General features: G+C 52.4%; 1 protein-coding gene and 1 long non-coding RNA gene across 4 annotated transcripts; one reads left to right on the top strand and one right to left on the bottom strand.

Annotated features, from left to right (window-relative positions):
• Window positions 1-321: 321 nt before the first annotated feature.
• Window positions 322-7,484, bottom strand: LOC150010753 (uncharacterized). Of its 3 annotated transcripts, none has more exons than XR_016511263.1 (4): window positions 6,997-7,484; window positions 4,544-4,659; window positions 4,328-4,423; window positions 322-760 (listed from the first exon to the last, which is right to left on the bottom strand). It is a non-coding gene; the product is annotated as an uncharacterized LOC150010753 (long non-coding RNA). The 3 variants fall into 3 exon arrangements; XR_016511261.1 differs by having other exon boundaries at window positions 6,949-7,483; XR_016511262.1 differs by having other exon boundaries at window positions 6,981-7,483.
• Window positions 7,193-18,191, top strand: LOC150010752 (ATPase PAAT-like). The gene is made up of 6 exons (XM_090278724.1): window positions 7,193-7,447; window positions 8,170-8,373; window positions 9,881-9,950; window positions 12,046-12,249; window positions 15,633-16,084; window positions 17,825-18,191. The coding sequence occupies exons 1-6, from the start codon at window positions 7,281-7,283 to the stop codon at window positions 18,057-18,059; spliced, it is 1,332 nt and encodes a 443-aa protein (XP_090134850.1). The 5' UTR covers window positions 7,193-7,280; the 3' UTR covers window positions 18,060-18,191.
• Window positions 18,192-20,495: the final 2,304 nt, after the last annotated feature.

The raw sequence follows: 20,495 nt of genomic DNA, 5'->3' as shown, positions 1-20,495 counted from the left end.
TCTACTACGAAAGATATACGTCTTGCTCATGAAGATATTTGTGCCAGCAAGTCAGAGACCCTCGTATGCTGTCTCTCCCATGTCTGAAGGATCCTCTCCCCCAAACCTAATTACGTCTTGTCTGATGACACTCCTTTTCAGGTGTCCCCAGGGTCTTCACCCAGCTCAGCCTCCCCACAGTCTTACAGGCCCACCGCACTGTCCCCAAGGCCGTGGGCAACGAGAAGGGAATGCCTGGAGAGCCCCCAGCTCAGGCAAGGGGAGACCAATTCAGCCTGCTCCCCTGAGTGAGCCTGAGGGGGAGACGCGCGGACGGACGCAGCCTGGCCCGCAGTCTTCCGTCTGCAGGGCCTGGGACACCGGCAGGGCCCAGCCGCTGTGCTGAGTCCGCCAGCCAGTGGAGGGCAAACTCCCTGAGGTCAGGTGACAGCAGAAGGCGGGGACCCCCAGAGCTGCCGGCTGAGACACTCACTTGTGAGCTCACAGCCCCCAGCCAGGAGGCGGAGAAGCTGAAAGTCTGCACTCACCTGCCTGTGTGCCTTTTCAAGCCTGCCCCTGGTCCTGACCTCAGCCAGGGCGCGGCCCCAGGCGTCCCCTGGAAGGCCCCTAGTCCCTCTCACCCACGTCACTCACCTCAATGCAGCGGCCACTTTGGAGTATAGACAGATGACAACACCGAACAACATGAGCAGAGCCACCAGCATGCCACCACCGATGCGGGGCAGAAGGATGCAGCTGACTTTAGAAGTCTCATCTTTACCTGTGCAGGGAAGTGCAGGCTGCGGTGAACGTGGCTCCCCTCCCCACACCACCACGTGGCATGCCCCCCCCAGTGGAGGGAGAATGCACCCCAGATCACGGTCTTATGCATGTAAAGCACCGATCAGCCTACCAAGTGGGGCCTGGCAGGGGGCTGGGCCAACAGAGGCACACGAGGGCTTACTGATGAAGGCGAGGTAACATGCAAATCCAGAGGGAAGGACGGAGACTGGGAGGAACCCTCCCCTCCCCCACCCCGTCCTGGGCGGGGACGCGCAGCTCTAAGTAACCGGCAGGCTGCACCTGAGCCAATGGGTTTCCTCCCAAACACCTGGGCCTCCTAAAATAGGTTCACTTTCAGAGTAAGAATCAACCCTTACTATACAGCAGACGGAAAAAGCTGCTATGGGCATGATTAAGAGAACAACCTTTTCAAAATGCTATGTTCAACAATAGTGAGAATATACAAATCCACTTTGTGATGTGTTTTAGGAAATAAGTTTTCAATTCTCCCACTGCCAACTGCCCTTTTCCCTCCGCAGCCCTGAATCGCCCCGGAAACCGCCGTTGTCGGGAACAGCAGCCTGTGTCACCGAACCCCCCGGGCAGGCGCGAGCCAGAACGGAATGACCGGCCTGCCGCCAGAGCACGCGTGCCGTCGAGACCTCGGAGCGGGAGGGACACCGAAAGGTTAAAAGTCTGAATTGAAGTAGATGTAGGGAATACAAGCACCTTGTCGGGAACTTCTCAAGCCTTTAACCTGCGAGGGCCAGTTCTCCTTATCCTCGTCAGGGGTAAAGCCAAGAAAGGGGCTCGCGGAGGCCGCTCCCGAGCGCAGGCCCCGCCAGAGCGGCCGCCCAACCCCGCGGCCCAGCCCCGGGCACGGCCCAGCCCGGCTGTGACATCCGCGCCCCGGGCACCGGCTCTCCGCACGGGGTTCTCAATTCCCGCCCATTCGGAGGTGCCAGGCCCCGCGGAGACACGACCGCCCACGGACTATTTTAAATCACTTCATCTCGGTCTCAGCTGGGTCTGCGTCCCTCGGGGACCTTTTCAGAGCAGACTGTTAATCAAAAGGAAATCTGCGTTCATAATCAAATAAAAGGACAGTAATGTGGAGGGACTAATACCTAGAAATACTCATAGGTCTCAAAGTCCAACCACAAAAGACTGACTGGACTCTATGTTTTAGCCACACAATGAAGTAATACATAGTTATAGCCATGTAACAGAATTCAATGTAGATACACCGGCGTCAGAATATTATCATACTTTATGGTTAAGACAAAGATTTCAAAAGGTAATTTGAATATAATACCTGTTCTAATTAGATCTCCATGACTTTTGAGGCACTCACGCCCAACAAAGCTGGTCCAATTACATAAGGGAATTATTTGGACCACAGAGGTTATCCCTTGCTGCTCAGGCCCAACCCCGGCTGAGGCCGTGAGAAGCACAGATGTCAACAAAAATGGTGGCATAAGAACTCTGAAAATTCTCTCCTCTATAAAAGCCATAAAAAATTGGGCGAAATTGTCAGAATCACTCTCATGGACCCTGGAAACTAACTAAAGCTCACAGCCCCTGAGGCGACACTCACTCAGAAACAACAGCTGAACCCAGCACACACAGCCAGGCCTGGGACGCTGCTCCACCGTCCACTCTCCAGCTCCACGGAGGCTTGAAAAGGCCAGCCCAGATTCCACGCTGGCCACCAGAGGGAGGGAATAAAGGTCCAGCTCTTTGCAAGCCTCATTTCCAAAGAACTTTCACGATTTTGACCTGCCTGCTGGTTACCTGGGAGACCTCATCTGCAGAGCTATCTGCATTTGGCCTCATTAGGAGTCTACCCAGTGCAAAAGGCTTCTCCTCAGGGGACTTGACAAAAACAATTACAGGCCATTGTTTTAACTTCCTGGCTGCTTGAAAAAGTGAGTAACATTTGGGGCAAATGATAGATTAGCCAAAATCTTAAAGCAAAAGCCAGTAAGTTAGCTGTCCCTGGAGATTGTGAAAAGCCCCGACAGAGGCCTGGATCTAGAAGGCCATGCACACGTGTAGGGCCGTGAGCATGCTCAAGAAAGACAGGAGACGGCCTTAAGCATCACGTCTGGTTGACCTTGGGGCTTTTCCCAAGCAGGAAGTAAAGGCAAAGGCACAGTTTTCAGCCTCCTGGCTGACTGCTGAAGGTATGACCCACCATGCACACACAGCCCCTCGGGAAAGACTGAGAGAATTACTGGTTCCAGGCATTTAAGATTATTTCTGTCCAACCATTCGCGGACCAATAAGCTAATCAATAGACACTTCAGTGTCCACACACAACAAAAAGTACAGATTTTACAGAATTAGTTGAGAAAAGTCACTACAAAACAGTAACAACTGTAACAAGCTGCAAGAACAACAAACCTTGGAGAGTGGGGAGAAACTGATTTCCAGAGCTGCCATGTTATGTTAGTTTAAACGTCCAGTTTTCAGCCAAAGACTGTAAAACTTGCAAAGAAACAAGACACTAGGGCCCATCAAAATGGGGGAAGGGGAGCAATTAATAAAAAATTTCTCCAAAGAGCCCCAGACAATGGCCCCACTAGACAAAGACTTTAAATCAGCTATTTTAAATATGTCTAAAGGAAGCCATGCCTAAAAGAGTCAAGTATGAGAATGATGTCTCCAATAGAGAATATCAATAAAGAGATACAAAGTAGCAGGAAAAAAAAAAAGAAGAACCACATGGGAATTAACTGGAAAAAAAAATCACTAGAAGGGCTCAACAGCAGACCTTGGTAGGCAGAAGAACCAGTGGGCCTGAAATAGGTCAGTTGAGATGGTCTATTTTGAGAGCGGAAATCATAAAGTGCATAAAAACGAACACCAAACTTCCAGTTTCTACCCCAACATGTGAAGAGCCTGCGAGTTGTCATCCTCAACAAGCAGCAAGCTGGAAACGCTGCAAGTCAACCAGACTTCTTAGGCGAACCACAGAACTGAAGTCACAGGGTAAACAGCCACCTCAAAAGTGAAGACAAGTGAAAACGGAGAAGTCAGCCTACCAGGAGCAGAAGCCAGTGCCGGAGCCAGAACCGAGGAGGAACACCTAAATGGTAATTAATGAATTGCCAGAGGCTGAATGAGGACTAGCTTGAGTTTTTAAAAATTCCTGGGGGCCCAGGTTTTTGTTTTTGTTTTTTGCAGGGAGGCCACAGTTGCATGAATCTTACCTCTAGGAGCTCAAATAGGTTCTTATAGTTAAGACTGCAGAAAAAAACAAAAAGAATCCTTCATGCTTTGCTCTGTACTGACGCCCCAGTGGAGGGGAAGGGGCGTTACAACCCAGAGATAAAGGTCTCAGTTCTGTTCAGCCCTTTCTGACACAGCCCTGGGGTACCTCCTTACAGTCTGCTGGTGCTTCTCAGCACCCAAATATTCACAACGTGCGGCCCCTTTTGTTTTGGTATCACCTGTTGTGGGGCGCAGGACAATTTTTGGTCACCTTTGACTAATTTCCCTTTCACTGAATACGTGAGTAACAAACTGTCTGAGTCTAGAAGTGGGATCGGTGTATTTTTACCAGCAGAACTGGTCGGATTTCACCTCGTCTCATGTGTTCTTGACAGAGCCATCCTGTGCTTTCATCCCGGCCTCTTGACTTTTAAGGTCTGCGTTCCTGGGGAAGAGCAGAGGTTTAAAGATTCAGCGATGCCTCCCCGGCTGGGGGGGCTCAGTCGGCTGAGCGGCGTCCCCTAAGCAAAAGGCTGGGGGTTTGATTCCCAGACAGGGCACATACCTAGGTTGCGGGTTCCGTCCCCAGTCCTGGTGCGTAAGATTCCAGGCAGGCTCTTACGGGAAGCAATCAATCAGCGCTTCTCTCTCACAGAAATGTTTCTCTCCCCTCCTTTCGCTCTAAAAAGCAATGAAAAAAACATCCTTGGGTGAGGATTCAATAAAAAAACTTAAAAACATTCAATGATGCCAAGTCATTTATAATCTTAACATAAGAGTAAAGGACGAAGGCCAGGTTGATTCCACAAGGAAGTGCCCGGTGCCTGCTCCACCCTACGTATGCAGACTACCCAGCGAATGCCTTTGGTTATGGCCCTGCCTGTGAACGAGGGGAAGGGAACACGTCCCCCTTTCAGATTGCTCGTAAATGGCTGGTCGTGCAGCTGCCATGTTCCCACAGGAATCTACACGTGGCTGGCACTGATGCCTCCCTGGAGGCCAAAGGTACAGAACAGGTGTAAGTGACAGGCAGACTAAGACTTCAGGTTTGTTAGCCCTTATGGTTTTTTTTTTCCTCTAAACTACTCTGGAAATGTCTCCTCCGAAAGCATTTGGCGAGCCTTGTGGGAACGAGCAGGAAACCAAAACTCTGGGCTACCATGTCCAAAGCAGAGCATGCTACTAACTTTACACGTGGGGAAGTGGCCATGCGGGAAAGGAAGGGGGACCTGGGGAGATGCTGAAGTTCCCTTTGCCTACCGCTAGATGCAGAGGGCCCGTGTAAATTACTTAACCTTGCAAGACCAATATCCGGGCAAGGGAATTGTGAGTCTCAGGGCAACCATGGAAGAAGAGTTCCTTTATCCAACTACTTTCTGTTCCAAATGACAAAGGGGTTGAGTGCCAATAGGAAGGTCTGTTATGGGCTGAACAGTGTGTCTCCGCCCCCCAACCCCCGCAATATACATGCGGAAGCCCAATCCCTATCCAGTCCCTTCCTCCCCCAACGGTGTTATAAACTTGGCCCCGCTCTGCCACTTCCTGACCGGCCAGTGACCAATCAGCGAGTCCCTGCGGGCCCAGAGGTGCCTGGACGGTGTCCTCCTCGGAGGCAGGTGGTGGGGACACGGACAAGAACAGGAACCCATATAGCCTTTTGTGTGTCGTGGGAAGCTTAGGGACCCTTTTCTGAGTAACACATTTAAGTGTAAAACATAAAACACACAGGATGACAAAGGACATCGAGTACATTGAAACAGAATCCCAAAATATTTTCAAAACCACAAGCAGAGGAGTAGTACGTGCGCTGCCTTACACACGGGCTGCGGGAACTCCGGCACGCAGCCCGCATGCAACACGCCCACACCGCGGGGCTCCCTGCGCGACCGCGTCCGCCAAAAGTCAAGGAGCTGTTTACTGAACATTGTGACTCCTGCCGTAACAACGCTGCCGTATAAAACGCTGTCGTGGCAGCCTAACGGCCACAATTTTGAGCTTTTGATGGTTTTAAGAGAGCTGTGAGAACACGAATGTGGTGTGACGTCACGGGTGTACCTGAGTGCCGAGCTGACAGCGGCTGGCCACCCTCCTGCGGTTTGCTATTTTACTGATGATCACTGAAATGTAAAATGTCAGGGCGAGGCGCACAGCAGGAAAAGACGGGCCTGTTTTTCCCAGCCTGGGCAGAGGGCCCTCATACAGTCCACCCACAGGGGGAGACACGGGAGCAGTGAGACCCACTGCAGGCGGAAGAGATCGGGAGCTGCGGGGGTGTCCGTGAACACGGCCATCGGAGGCAGACGCGGGGACACGGTGGCCGGACTAAGGTGAGGTTGGGAGGAAGGGGCAAAGTGGCATCACCATTTACGCGCCTCCCCGCGGGGATCTGCGAAGTCCCATCTGCTCTCCTGTCCAAGACCCTTCCCGGCCCAGCTCGGGGCTGCTTCACCGGAGACCCCAGGCCCCGTTCTGCTCGCTCGTGCCGAGGCCAGGGGCGCAGGTCCCGCGGTGCGGCCGCCCTTCGACTACGGGCCGCCACGTTCCCGGCCCCAGGGCACGGGGCTCCATCCCGCCTGCGCCCCGGCCCGGCCGCCGTCAGCGAGGACGGAGACGGCGCGGGGACTCGGCGCGCCCCAAAGCTTCCACGGACACCGCCGCCCCGGTGCCGCCTGTGGCTCCGTTCAGGCCCCCGCCTGAGAGCCACACACCGCCAGCGCCACCGCTCCCCCGTCCGAGGGGGGCACGCGCCCGCGCAGAGAAGGACGAGTAACAAGAAAACGCCGGCTCCGCGCCCGGGCCCGGGCCGCCGCGCGCTCCAGGCGCCGTCGGGAAAGCGCCGCGTCCACTCCGGAGGGTCTGGGGGAGGTCCTTCGGGTCGAGTGGGGGGACGACAACACGCCTGCTCGGTGACACACTCTCCTTGTTGGGTCCGCCCTCCCGGACCGCCGGCGACCGTCACCCGACACCTGCCTTTTCTCTGCGGGCAACGGCGAGACGCCCACCTGCTCCTGTGCGCACCGCGCCGCGCCTGCGCGCCGCTCCGGCGGTCGGACAAGGCGCTCAGTGCGCACGCGCCACCGACGGGGCCTCCCGGCAGGTTTGCAGCCGCGTTGCTGAATCCGGCCGCACGCGCATGCGTCGCTCCCGTGCTTAGGTCTCTCCGGACGGGAGCGAGCGGCGCGGGGGAGGTAGGAAGCAGGACGAGCCGGAAGTTGCTCGGCGTTACCACCTCCCTCCGCCCGGGCGGAAACTCCAGCTCCGGGACACAGGTTCCGGGGCTGCCCGGGCCTGCAGGCGGCCGAATGGAGACCGAGGCTGAGGACGGGCGGTTGGACCGCCGCCCGTCGCTGGCTTCTTCCTGGGATGCCACATGCGGGGCCCTGGGCCAGAGCCTCCTCGTCGTCACCGGAGCTGGTCTCGGCGCCCGGGACTCGGACTGGGAGGAGCTGCTGGCGCCGCCTGCCGCGGGGTGCGCTGGCCCGCGGGGACGGGGTGGCTGCTCCGTGGCAGCCGCGCTGCTGGGGGCGTCGGGAGGGGACGCGAGGGCCGTGAGGGGCGAGGGTCTGGGCCCGGGACCGGGGGGCGGAGCTGGTGAGCGGTCAGTGCGGGGAGCCCGGGCCGAGCCGGCGGGGGGCGGGGCACGGGGGGCAGGAGGGCGGGGCGACTGCGCGGCGGGATTGTCGGGCGCAGGGGTTGGGGACAGACGGGTGACCTGGAGACTCACACCCGCCTTAGGCCCCTCAGCTCAGCCCTTGAGGGCGCCTGTGACAACCGGGGTGCGCCTCTGTTCCCTCGCAAAGAGGAAGCGCCCGCAGTCCTGGCAACCAAAAGGGTCGTAAAAAAAGGTCCAACAGTTGAGAACCTCCATCCTCTTAATTTTGGAAAAGACACATTCTGTCTGTTATCACATTGTCTTCCCACGCTTACGCACGGAACAGGGGACCTTTCAGTTAAATGAGGGTTACGGGGGGTGGAGCAAGGTGCCGATGATCAGGGGAAAGCCAGGGGGAAGCCGTGGTGTCCGAATGGATGTTTCTCGGTGACCCTGTGCTGCGCGTGTGGTGGGTGCGTGGGAAGGCGCGGGACCCCCGAGGCGAATGCGAGTGAACACAAGAAACGCTCGCGGCCTGGGGAGTGGGTTGGCCGCCGTGCTGAGAGCGCGGTGCCATGTGTTCTCGGTGCTGCTTTCAGCCAGGACCCGGCGATTCTGCAAAGGGGCCCGAACAGCCAAGGGGAAAAGCCCTGCTTCCTTCACCTGCGCTGTGACCCCGACGGCGGGGAGGAGATCGCCTCGGTTGGCGTGTTAAGTTCGGCCAGAAACATGGAAGTCTACCTCGGGGACGAGTACCGGGGAACCAGCAGGGGCCGGGCCGCGGGCCAAGCGCCGGGGAACAGGTGCGTGGGATCCGCCCGTGCGCGCGCGCGCGCGCGGCCCTGGTTTTCCTCCCCGGGGCTTGTGCCGGGCGGGTGGGTTGGTTCTCCGACGTTGGTGCTGGGCCTTGGGGACAGAAGGTAAAACGTCCCAGATGGCACGGCGGTTACACCTTCGGGGATCTCAGGACAGGCTGGGTCAGCCCCGTTGTCAGGAATGGGGACACTGAGCGCCGACAGAGGGACGGGCCGGGACGGCTGTGCGCGTCACCCGGCCTGTGGGGGTCACCCGGCCTGTGCGGGTCACCCGGCCTGTGGGGGTCACTCGGCCTGTGGGGGTCACCCGGCCTGTGCGGGTCACTCGGCCTGTGGGGGTCACCCGGCCTGTGGGGGTCACTCGGCCTGTGGGGGTCACCCGGCCTGTGCGGGTCACTCGGCCTGTGGGGGTCACCCGGCCTGTGGGGGTCACCCGGCCTGTGCGGGTCACCCGGCCTGTGCGGTCACTCGGCCTGTGCGGGTCACTCGGCCTGTGGGGGTCACCCGGCCTGTGGGGGTCACTCGGCCTGTGGGGGTCACCCGGCCTGTGCGGGTCACTCGGCCTGTGGGGGTCACTCGGCCTGTGCGGTCACCCGGCCTGTGGGGGTCACCCGGCCTGTGGGGGTCACCCGGCCTGTGCGGGTCACTCGGCCTGTGCGGTCACCCGGCCTGTGGGGGTCACCCGGCCTGTGGGGGTCACTCGGCCTGTGGGGGTCACCCGGCCTGTGCGGGTCACTCGGCCTGTGCGGGTCACTCGGCCTGTGCGGGTCACCCGGCCTGTGCGGGTCACCCGGCCTGTGGGGGTCACTCGGCCTGTGGGGGTCACCCGGCCTGTGCGGATCACCCGGCCTGTGCGGATCACTCGGCCTGTGCGGGTCACCCGGCCTGTGGGGGTCACCCGGCCTGTGCGCACCACACCCGGGGCGGCTCCCACGGCCGCTCTCGGCTTCCCACGAGCGCACACGCTCTGTTTTCCGGAAGTTGGCTTGGCAGTCGGTCTGCAGCCCTGACCGCTGTTCTGTTCTGTTTTGTTGGAAGGACGACATGACATGTTGCCCAGGCCCAAGACGGTGCCACGTCAGCCTGTTAAATCCATAATTCATCCTGTTGCCATTTGACTTGTTCTTTAGCCTCTTTTACAAAGATTCTGCCCTAACCTCTCCTTAGCGTAACTCAAGACATGGACTAGTTTACATATTGTGCGTATTGGAAATAACAGATACGTTCACTGAGCTTTTGTATATGCGCTGTGCTACATGGTTTTATATACATTGTATCATTTACTTTTCTCACTAAAGTGCAAAGAGCAGAAACAGTGTTTGTTACCAAGTCACTTGGGAAGGGACACCCCCCACACACACACACCTCTTTGTCCCCTGCCAGACAAACTGAGTCTCAGGGTTTGAGTAATGTTCTAGGAACAGTTCATTTTCAAATGTAGCTATTAAAAGTGGTAATGAAATTAAAAATCATTTAAATTCTGTTTTATTTTTAGTGAACATGAAACTATTTTCTATAAAAAGTATTTAAAGTTGGAGCCCTCCACTCTTGCCTGTAAAATCAAGGTAAGTCATCACTAAATTTTAACTAATTTGACAGCTACAAATGTTTTTGTATAATTTGCACTTATTTTCTATAGGTATGGTAATAGTCCAACTTTGTCCTGGTTCTCTTTATTAAAAACTATACTGAGTGTCAAGATAACTACAAGCAGTCTTGGCCCCTTATGTTACAAAAAATGTAAAGGAATTAGACAAGTTATAGAGAAGAGTGTCTAGAAGTTAAAAGAATTTGGACTGGTGTGTTGACTATAAAAAATATGTAGAGGTTAAGTTTTCTGATGGGCCTGACACCTAGCGAAAGGGCCCGGAGCTGGCCGTCATAAGCCCAGAATATTAATTCTGCTGGGTTGCATACTAGCTGAGTGACCATGGGCAGATCTCTTTAACTCTTTGGAACCAACTCAAGGATAAATTAAGAATGCTAAAAATAAATAAATAAACCCTTCCTGTGTACATGACTGTTCATGGCATCGTCGTTTCTAATAGCCAAAAGGTAGACACAGCCCAAATATCCATCGCCTAACGAATGGGCAAACAAAACATGATATACCCATACAATGGAAAAGTATTCAGTCATGAAGAAGCAGTGCACCGCTGATGCGTACCACAAACATGGCTGGGCCTTGGAAATAAAATAAGCCGGTCACAAAGGACCACATGTTGTATGATTCCATTTATATACGAAACGGCCAGAATATGCAAATCCGTAGACACTGAAAGTCAGTGAGCTGTTTTCAAGGGCTGGGGGGTGGGAGTCAGGGGCTTGGGGGAGTGGGGAGTGAATGCCAGTGGTGTAGGGCTGCCTTCGGGGTGATGTCCTGAAATTGTGGTGATGGTTACACAACTCTGTGAATATCCTCCTGGACTAAACTGTGAACTCTAATATATCTCAGTAAAAGCAGGCAGGTAGTAGATTTGCAGAACTGATTATGCCAAGATATTGTTTTAGAGAGAATATAGTCATAGCTTCCAAATTTATTTAAATAAAGTGACTCATTCATTTAACATGAAATATTCATTCAAAAGACATTTGAATGCCTACTGACAACAGATATTGTAGCAGCACATAGTAGTTAGCAGCCACATAATAAACAGGGCACATGATAAACTCATGTCGCTTAGTGGGAGAGACAGACAACAGGCGACTCAAGAGTAAAATATGGACAGTATTCAGTGGGAAGGAAAGATATGGAGGTTAAAAAGCAGAAACGGGATAGCAGGGAGGTTGAGAGCTAGGAGTATAAATTTAATGGGGAGGGTCCTTAATTATTGAGGACAGTCACCTCTTTGGTATCATACTCAGAGTTTTTGGGTCATGGATATGGTTTGACCTATGTCTTCATGTTACATACAGTTGGTTCTGTATGTGTCTCTGAAAGTACTAAGAGTTTTGTAACCGTTCTGTGAAAGTACATGGGAGCGCAGAGTCATTTCACTTAGGGAAATTCTAAATCTGCTAAAGCTGGTTCTGGGGCAGTAGGAAATGAAAGTTGAAAATAAGTTCCTGACGCACATTGGAACACTGCTCGAGAAGCCGGAAGAGCTAAGTTCCGAGCTTGACCTCTGCTCAGTGGGTAACCCTTTGACAAATTAGAAAATCACCCTTGACCTCATCTTTTTCACCTGTGCACCAGCAGGTACTGTTAGACCATCCTGAGTTTCACGTAAAATCCTATATCCTAAAGAGTGACTTATATTTAGGATTTTAATACATGCTTTGCAATGTATTGAATACATTATGAATAGCCTTATTTTGTGTTAAATTATAGGTACCTGTGGTGTGTTATCATTTGATATAGTTTATTTTTATTCCTTACATGAAGAAAATGAAACTTTATGTTAGCCCCTTTTGCATATTCTATATTGTTCCCGTTTGAAAGTGACATTCTTTTACACAAATAGTTCTTCTGATCCTCATAATAAATGAGAAGTGCTGGCCTTTACAATTTTAGGGAAAACTTTAAAATGAAAATGGATTTAACGTTTATATTGCTTTCCCAAGTACTTCACTATTGCTAGTTTGTACAAAAAAATAAGTGACTTTAAATAGTGATTACTGTTTATTATTATTTCCTGTAACGTTTTTGTTTTATAATAGTTGCTCTCCTTTGGTGAAAAGCAGTGTGTGTTCGTCAGTAAAGTCGTGGTACATGTGAGACCGGCTTCAGCAAATTCTTCACGCCCTCCTGCCGGAGGAGCGAGGATAGACCTCGAGAGGGTCCAAGCCATCATGGGGTCCCTGGGGGCAAAGCTGTCCCCTGGGGCTCAGCAGCTGATGAGCATGGTTAGATTCCAGCAGCAGGTGAGTAGAAAGGAATTTCTTTTCCTAGCTACCAAAAAATTTCAAAATTTATGGCTCTTTATAATATATACTGACTTAAATTTTTTCCTTTGACCTTTTATTGCTGATTTGCCTGATATCTATTTCCTTTAGTAAAAATTGAGGCTGGTCTGTCCCACGTTGGGCATCAGATGAGACTGATCTGCCCCACGTTGGGCATCAGATGAGGCTGGTCTGTCCCACGTTGCGGCGCCAGATGAGGCTGAGCTGTCCCTGTTTGGGCGTCAGATGAGGCAGAGCTGCCTCTAACGCCCCGGCTCGGTGGGAAACTGCTCTGTCCAGCAGAGGTTTGACGACCGTGGCGGAACAGACTTATCCAGGACGCTGTATTTTGTCTGGGGGAAAGGAGGCGGCTGTTCCCTCTAGTGGAGAAAGCGCAAGACCTCCGTCCCTCATGCTTTTCATTGAGAAGGGTGTGCATGGGAGACACGGGGTCAAAGTTCATAAATCACCAATAGCTTTTAGGCACTTGGGTTATAGCTGACAGTTACTGATTACAGATACCAATATAGAGGGCACAGTGACCAGTCTGTGTCAGGCTCTGCTAAATCTTGAGGCCACACTGGCATTAGGTGCAAAGCTTCGTACATTCCTTGCCAGAGACTGTTTACAGGTAGCTCAGAGATAAGAAAAGCAGGGCAAGCTCTAAGGCACAATAAGCATTCTTTCAACCCAGTTCCCACGGGAACCCCCTGAGCGGCCTTCGGTCTTGTCTGCCCCACTTTCCGGCTTTCTGTTGAGACTTAAAGGCTTCCCCGGGCGGGAGGGGGCAGCCTGGCTCACGGCTGGGGCTACAATTCCCAAAACCACAAGGAGCGGTTCCCCACAAAACCATCACATTTTGAACACCTAACATCTTACAAACTATTTTTGTTAAAGATCCTCACAACTCTTCATAAACTTAGGCCCCCACCCACTCAGCAAGTGTCTGTGACGCCCCTTCCCGGGCGCTCGTGAGCTCTTCAGCAGATGGAAGGGCAATTTCCTGTGTCTTGTCTTGAAGGGCCTTGTGGTCTTACGTTCCTAGGCCTCTAAAGAAGAAGGCTTGGGTCAGGCACGTGCATTAGGAGGGATGCAGCGTCACAGACAGAAAACAGTGAGGATTAAGTCTTCAATGCCGAAAGGAACAGATGAGCTTGGAAGTAAACAGAAGTGCATTTCTTTCGAACAGAGACGTGACGGGGAGTGTAACGTAGACCGGGGCTGGGTCAGAGCAGGCTTTGCGGCTGTTTTTAAGTTTGCAGGGTTTGAACTGCATCGTCAGGAAACAGCAGTCCCCGCTGTGTGTAGGGTGAGCCCGCAGAGAAGAGGGGGCCGTGCGTAGTGGGGCTACAAGGAGGAGCGTGGCTGCCAGTGTCTCCCACGCCGGCGAGCGCTCCCGGGGGTCTGGCACGGGGCAGGGGAGCAGGACGCCAGGCTGTGATGGCGGACACGGGGGGGGCCCGAGGACGCGACCGCTGAGCTCAAGCGGAAGGGTCCAGTGGAGGTGGAGACTGAAAGTGTGAAAACCAGAAGGAATTATTTTTTGGGGAGATTTTGGAAGCCTTAGAGGGGTTCCTGAATTAAAATCAGTCCATGCACTGACTTACTGAATACAAGCAACAACTTATGTTTTGAAAACTTGACATTGGAAAAAAGAATAAAATGAATAGTAGATTATTTTTTCCATGCTTTTAATGTTTGAGTTTTTTAAATTTAATTCCTAACATTAAATGGTTTCTTTGCCAGGAATTTCAGTCAATTCAGAAGGACAGAGTAAATTTTCCTTTTGTTCCCCCAATTTTTTATTGTTCTATTACATTTGCCCCATCTTTTCCCCCTTGCTCTCCCCTGCCCCGCCCCCTCCCCCCTCCCACAGTCAGTCCCCCCCTGTTGTCCAGGTCTATGGGTCATTTACACTAGTTCCTCGGCTAGACCCTTCCCCTGCTGTTCCCCCTTCCCCTCTCCCCCACCTGCCCTCTGGTCACTGTCAGTCTGTTCCTTGTTAGCTCAGTAAATTTTCTAAGTGCTTCCTGTCCTCTTATTCCCCATCTTAATGTGATTCCTTCTAGAGTTTTCTTTGCATATAGAAACAAATACCAGTTCTCTCACCCAGTACATGGGCTGTAACCTGCTCTCCCCACACACATGCTAAATCATTCTATAGGGGGACGTTTGGGGAACACCCTGGAAAAGAAAGAAGGTGACCCCATTAAATCTTCTGTTAAACATGCTAATAAAAGACTTCTTCCTAGTGGGCAGGCTCTATTTATGGAATGATCCTTACAGGACACACCTGGTTCTCTAGGGTTGTTTATTGTTCAACAAACCAGCAGTCTGTGGAATGTCTCCCTGGAAAATGTCATGTCAGTCATTTAACTATCTGAGCATAAAACGAGGATGTTTCCTGACCAGAACCACTGCTGCGGTGAGGGGGGTGGGGGGTGGAACCACACACACAGCTGAGAACCTTCCTCTGTCAGTGTGGGCAGGGCCTGTCCCGAAGGGGGGCGCAGGGACCCAGGAAGCTGGCTTAGCAGTCCCAGCCCGCTCCCTGCTTCCCTGGGCCTGGGGTTGCTTGTTTTCCTGAGGTTTCATTGATTGCCTTTCCTGCATTTGGAGTTCAAATCTGCAGGCTTTGTTTTGGCTTTAGCAATTTAGAAAAGTTGAATAGGAATCTATATCAAAGTGCCTAGCATATAGTTGTGATTTAATGTCATTGAATGAGGGCCCTGTTTTCCCAAAGAAAATATATTCATAATCTATTATCCTACAAATTACTAATGCAGACATAGCCCAAAGGTAGCTCATTTTAGTCATTGGAATGTCACACATTTACCCATAGAACATGAAACTTTTAATTATTTAACTATTCGGTGTTTCCTCCATGAAAAAGTAGTTCCCAAAGGTGTCCTTAGTTGGCTTACTACATGTGAAGTTGACAGGTAATGTTTAATGCTATGAAAAACACCAACTATTGTGACTAAATTGAAAGTACTACATTTTACCGCCATAAATCAAGACGGTTTTTGCAGTGGAAATATTGAACTATGCTAACGCAATTTTACTACGTATGTTAATATTTATTGTAACATTTTCTTTAGGAAAAACTACAGTCAAATGATTAAAAGCCGTGACTCGAGTTAGGTGGCCTGGTTCTAGCCCGTCACCGGGTGTGTGACCTTGGCCAAGTTCCCTTTCACCTTGGCCTCGTCAACTCAATATTAGAGAGTTGGTATCACATTTCATGGGGACGTTTGGAGATCAAATGAAAGACCTCACATTGCGTGATCCTAAGTTACTCCCACGCCAGCGGTCAGGGTCAGTAACAGCATCGGTAACGTGCGTGTACTTACTCTGCCTAGAACGGCGCGCCCCCCGCGGAGCAGCTTCGTGCGGTTCTGGGAAGTCCTGCGTGCAAGCGGGTGATTGACCTGTGGTCGTCGTCTACTTCGGGAGCCTTGGACAGGGCCCCGTCCACTCCGTCCCCGTGCAGAACCAGACTGACTCCCGGGAACGGGGCTGAGGACCCAGAAGCTCGCGTTGACGGAAGCACAGAGCCAGCCGGCGGAGGAGACCTCACAGACCGCGGGGAGAGCCCCGCTGGGCCACGGAACCATTCCCTTCCTGGGAGGGGCCTCAGGAATGCCGTGTGCCCCTTCTCACCAAAGAGAGGCGACAGCTCCAGTGTCGCGCCCTCGGAGCTGCTGCCTCTTCTCCAGAGTCTGTGTGGCCAGGCGAACGGGCTCCGCGTGGGACAGAGCCCCGCGCGGCCGGGAAGCGTCCCCCAGCCCAGGGAGGGCGTCGCCGGCGCCGCGTGAGTATTTCACACACACGTGGGGCTTAGCCTGGGTGGGCGGAAGCGCCCGCTGGGCAAACGTGCTCATGTCAGTAACCACCGGCTGGGAACGGTCCCAGCGGTAAAAGCCGTGGGAAGGGGTGCCGGCGTCGGGCAGGGCGCAGTGGGCCCCCTGTGTGACCGGGGGCAGCCGTGGGGAGGGGTGCCGGCGTCGGGCAGGGCGCAGTGGGGCCCCTGTGTGACCGGGGGCAGCCGTGGGGAGGGGTGCCGGCGTCGGGCAGGGCGCAGTGGGCCCCCTGTGTGACCGGGGGCAGCCGTGGAAAGGGGTGCCGGCGTCGGGCAGGGCGCGGCGGGGCCCCCGTGTGACCGGGGGCGGCCGTGGGGAGGGGTGCCGGCGTCGGGCAGGGCGCGGTGGGGCCCCCGTGTGACCGGGGGCGGCCGTGGGGAGGGGTGCCGGCGTCGGGCAGGGCGCGGTGGGGCCCCCGTGTGACCGGGGGCGGCCGTGGGGAGGGGTGCCGGCGTCGGGCAGGGCGCGGTGGGGCCCCCGTGTGACCGGGGGCCGCCGTGGGGAGGGGTGCCGGCGTCGGGCAGGGCGCGGTGGGGCCCCCGTGTGACCGGGGGCCGCCGTGGGGAGGGGTGCCGGCGTCGGGCAGGGCGCGGTGGGGCCTCCGTGTGACCGGGGGCAGCCGTGGGGAGGGGTGCCGGCGTCGGGCAGGGCGCCGTGGGGCCCCCGTGTGACCGGGGGCTGCCGTGGGGAGAGGTGCCGGCGTCGGGCAGGGCGCGGTGGGGCCCCTGCGTGACCGGGGGCAGCCGTGGGAAGCATCATCAGTACAGATTCGGCCTCACTGTTCCCATGAACCACAGAGTCATCAATATGTTGTTAACCTTTTAATCGTTTATGACGTACAGGCTCTTATCCCCCGATCTCATAACTGCAGTTTTTGGTGGTCCTGGTTTGGTTGAGGGATGTCTAAGATTTCCTGTGTTCCCTTATGCTTTACATGGTATGTAATGTGTCAGAGTATGCACCAAACTGGAATTCAGCACTGTAGTCGTAGTCCTGGCTTAACTATTTTGCCTCACTGTTTAAATCTTTTGGCTTAGATTTTTTTCACATGTAAAATGAGATGGTTGTATTGGTTGAGATTTTCTTAAGTTCTTCAAGTGCATTGACATTTGAGGAGGTACTGGAAGAAATGTGGTTCATATTCAGTAAAGATATAGAAAGACAACATTAGTCTTTCATTGTCGGTAGTCTGCCTCAGTGTTAACTAGTCGATATGTATAGGGCAAAAATAAACCCCCCAAAAGCCAAAAAAGCAAAAATAAAGAAAAGAAAAAGAAGAAAACTAGTCAGATTTAAGAACTGCTTCTGGGTCCTGCTGAGAGGGAATGCTCCCCTCGTTCACAGGTCCCCTTTTACAGAGAAAACGCTCTGCACAGCTCGCAGCAAATATTCAAAGACTAGAAGGTGGAAAGAACCAGGCAAATATGCTCAGCCGATGTCTGACAAAGGGCGACAGCAATTCAGCGAGGCTAGGACAGTCTGTGACACATGGTGTTGGAGAAACTGGATACCCAGTGGGTGAGAAGGAGCCCTGATCGAAACCGCATGCCTCGTACCAAAATTAACTCAGAAGCGATGATGGGTGTAAATGTAAAACCTAAAGCTGTATATTAGCTGCTTGTTGTATAGTTTGGTGGTTTTTGTTTCAGTATTAGAGATAATTGTTATATTGTTTTTAAATTTATTTTTAGAACGGGTGAGCAACGTGTTTGCGCCTACCTGGAAAAGATTCTTTCTAAAAATATGGAACTGATGGAAAAGAAACTTATAGACTACATTGACCAGCGGATCTATAAACTCCAGGAGCACATAGATAATAAGGTCGCTTTGCTGATGGACTTGCTGCAGAGTCCCAGCTGCCCGCGCCCCGGGCGGCCTCTGAGACGTTACGACTCTGAAGACAGGCTTTCAAACGGAGAAAGATAAGTGCTCCGCATGCGCCGCGCGCTGCAGATATTTATTCCGTATTTATTACCGAGCCTGAACCCAAATGTGCAGAGCAAGTATTTAATGTCATTGGAGGCTCCTCCTCCTCCTCCTCACGTAAAGTGACCTCCACATTCGTTTCAGCTCTACTTGTTATTATAAATCTAGTACTGTACTCTGCGGGCGAACACGGCTGCGTCCTAAGTCACTTTGTTTGCAATATTGTTTATTTTTATAAAAAATTTACATATATTTCTGTGTTTAAAATTTTTAAGGATTTCTAGTACAGCTCAGTGTCTATAGTATATGTGTTTGAAGTACTGTTTTATTTATACAAAGACCTTATGTTTTAGGAATACGGAAGAAGTACTTGATTGATTTTTTTTTTGTCTAATTGATTGTTCTTGGAAAACCAGGTATCTAAGACTTGCAACCTTTAATTTCATATCACCAAATTATGTTGTATGATTGTTTATGTCAATAAAAAATTAAGTGTGGTTTTGGCATTTGTAAAATGAGTTTGCATTTGGGCCATTAATTATACGTTCTATCATATTGTAGCTATAGGTCGGGAATTAGAAATCAAAGCTGGCCTATTCTCCTTTAGAAATATTACTTTAGGTTCAGTGATTGATAGGAAACGAGAGAAGTTATGTTGTTTTATGTCAACTAACCCAGAAAGGATAAGGGACGCCCCTTTTCTGAGCTGGTCAGGTGCTCCTTCCCCGAGCCCTTTCCCCGGGCTGTCGGGGCGGGACGCTGGGGCCCCGCGTCGGAGGAGTGAGACCCGGGACTCAAGGGGCCGGCAGTTCTCGCAGGCGGGCTTCATCTCCAGAAGTTATAACTGTCGCGTCTGTGCTGAAGGGCGATGTATTTGCCTCTAAGAAACAAGTGTATCCACTCTGGACTCTATTTAGTCTGTTAAAAGGGGAATGTCACATTCTCCTCTATGAAGTTAGTAAAATTTTGCCCACGGTGCCCCTAGCACAGGCCTGGTGTATAGATGTCCCGGAAATAGCAAACTTTTCTCTCCCTCTTTCTACTCTTCTGTTCTCTGTCTTCCTAACTAGTAAGGATGACACACGTGTTTCCTAACCCCATTACTGTTTCAACAAATTTGAAAGTCCCCCTCTTCTTCTGTATCCCGTGTTAGGTGCAAAGGGAGGTCCCATTCAAAGCCCATTACAGTCATGTGCCACGTAACGATGAGGACACGTTCTGAGAAATGCTGTCCTTAAGGAACGTCGCTGTGTAGACCTCACAGTGCACTCACACACACCTGGACGGTCTAGCCTGCCGCACATCCAGACTCCATGGGAGAGACTGCAGCTCCTAGGCTGCAGGCCTGCACAGCATGTCCCTGGACAAAACTGCCCAAGATTATTAAATAAAGACAAGAGAAAACGATGCTATCAAGAGATGTGATGAACACGGGATATGTGGGGTCGCTGCCAGCATAGCATGGCAGACTGTTTTACAGTAAACTTTCTTTACAAGTAGAAAGGGTACACTCTAAAATAATGATTAAAAAGTATTGTATAGCCCTGGCTGGCGTGGCTCAGTGGATGGAGCGCCAGCCTGCCAACCAAAGGGTCGCCTGTTTGCTTCCCAGTCAGGGCACGTGCCTGGGTTGCAGGCCAGGTACCCAGTTGGGGGTGTGCAAGAGGCAACCACACATGGATGTTTCTCTCCCTCTGTCTCTCTCTCTCTCTCTCTCCCCCTTCCCCTCTCTAAAAATAAATAAATAAAATCCTTAAAAAAATTAAAAGTAGAGTAAGTACATAAACCAATAACATAGTCATTTATTATCATTATCACATCTATATTATACATAATTCTATGTGCTGTACTTTTATACAACTGTCAGGGCAGGTTTGTTTACACTAGCATCCCCACAGTATGACATGACGCCACTAGGTCATAGGAATTTGTCAGTGCCATTATCACCTGAGAGACCACCTTCATATACGCAGTCCATCATTGACCAAAAAACGTCATTACGTGGTGCGTGACTGTATTGAGCTGTGGTTCCTGAGTCTGGTCCAGGAACCGGCAGCATCACCATCACCTGGGAATGAACATGAAATGTCCATTCTCAGGCCCCACCTCAGACATACGAGTCAGAAACTGGGGGTGAGGCCAGCCATCTGTGCTGACCCGGCCTTGCCGTCGAGGTGGGCGCACGGCCAGTCTGAGAACTGCTGGTCTACGTGCAAAAGCACAAGCCCCGCAGCCAGATTACACGGGTTCCTTCCTAAAGCCCCCGCCGGTGTCCTCCCAAGGCGTTCTCTAGAACAGACCGAAGAAAACACTAGGCTTTTTATCAGAGCTTGGAACCCCCACGAGGTTGTGTTCTTAGCTGCTTTCTCCCGCTCGTCTCCCGCCCACGCTCCTCCATGCGGCCGAGTCCAGCCACACGGCCTTTTCTTGTTCCTG

Source organism: Furipterus horrens, unplaced genomic scaffold (assembly GCF_987537825.1).
Source record: "Furipterus horrens unplaced genomic scaffold, mFurHor1.1.pri manual_scaffold_5, whole genome shotgun sequence".
Classification (NCBI taxonomy): domain Eukaryota; kingdom Metazoa; phylum Chordata; class Mammalia; order Chiroptera; family Furipteridae; genus Furipterus; species Furipterus horrens.
The sequence above is the reverse complement of the archived record's forward strand: the minus strand, read 5'-3'. Positions and strand labels throughout refer to the sequence as shown.

Coding starts and splice junctions, on each gene's coding strand:
- LOC150010752 (XM_090278724.1), top strand. CDS start 7,281: ATGGAGACCGAGGCTGAGGACGGGCGGTTGGACCGCCGCCCGTCGCTG. Junction 8,374..9,880: donor GGCCAAGCGCCGGGGAACAG/GTGCGTGGGATC, acceptor TTTTATTTTTAG/TGAACATGAAACTATTTTCT. Junction 16,085..17,824: donor GAGGGCGTCGCCGGCGCCGC/GTGAGTATTTCA, acceptor ATTTATTTTTAG/AACGGGTGAGCAACGTGTTT.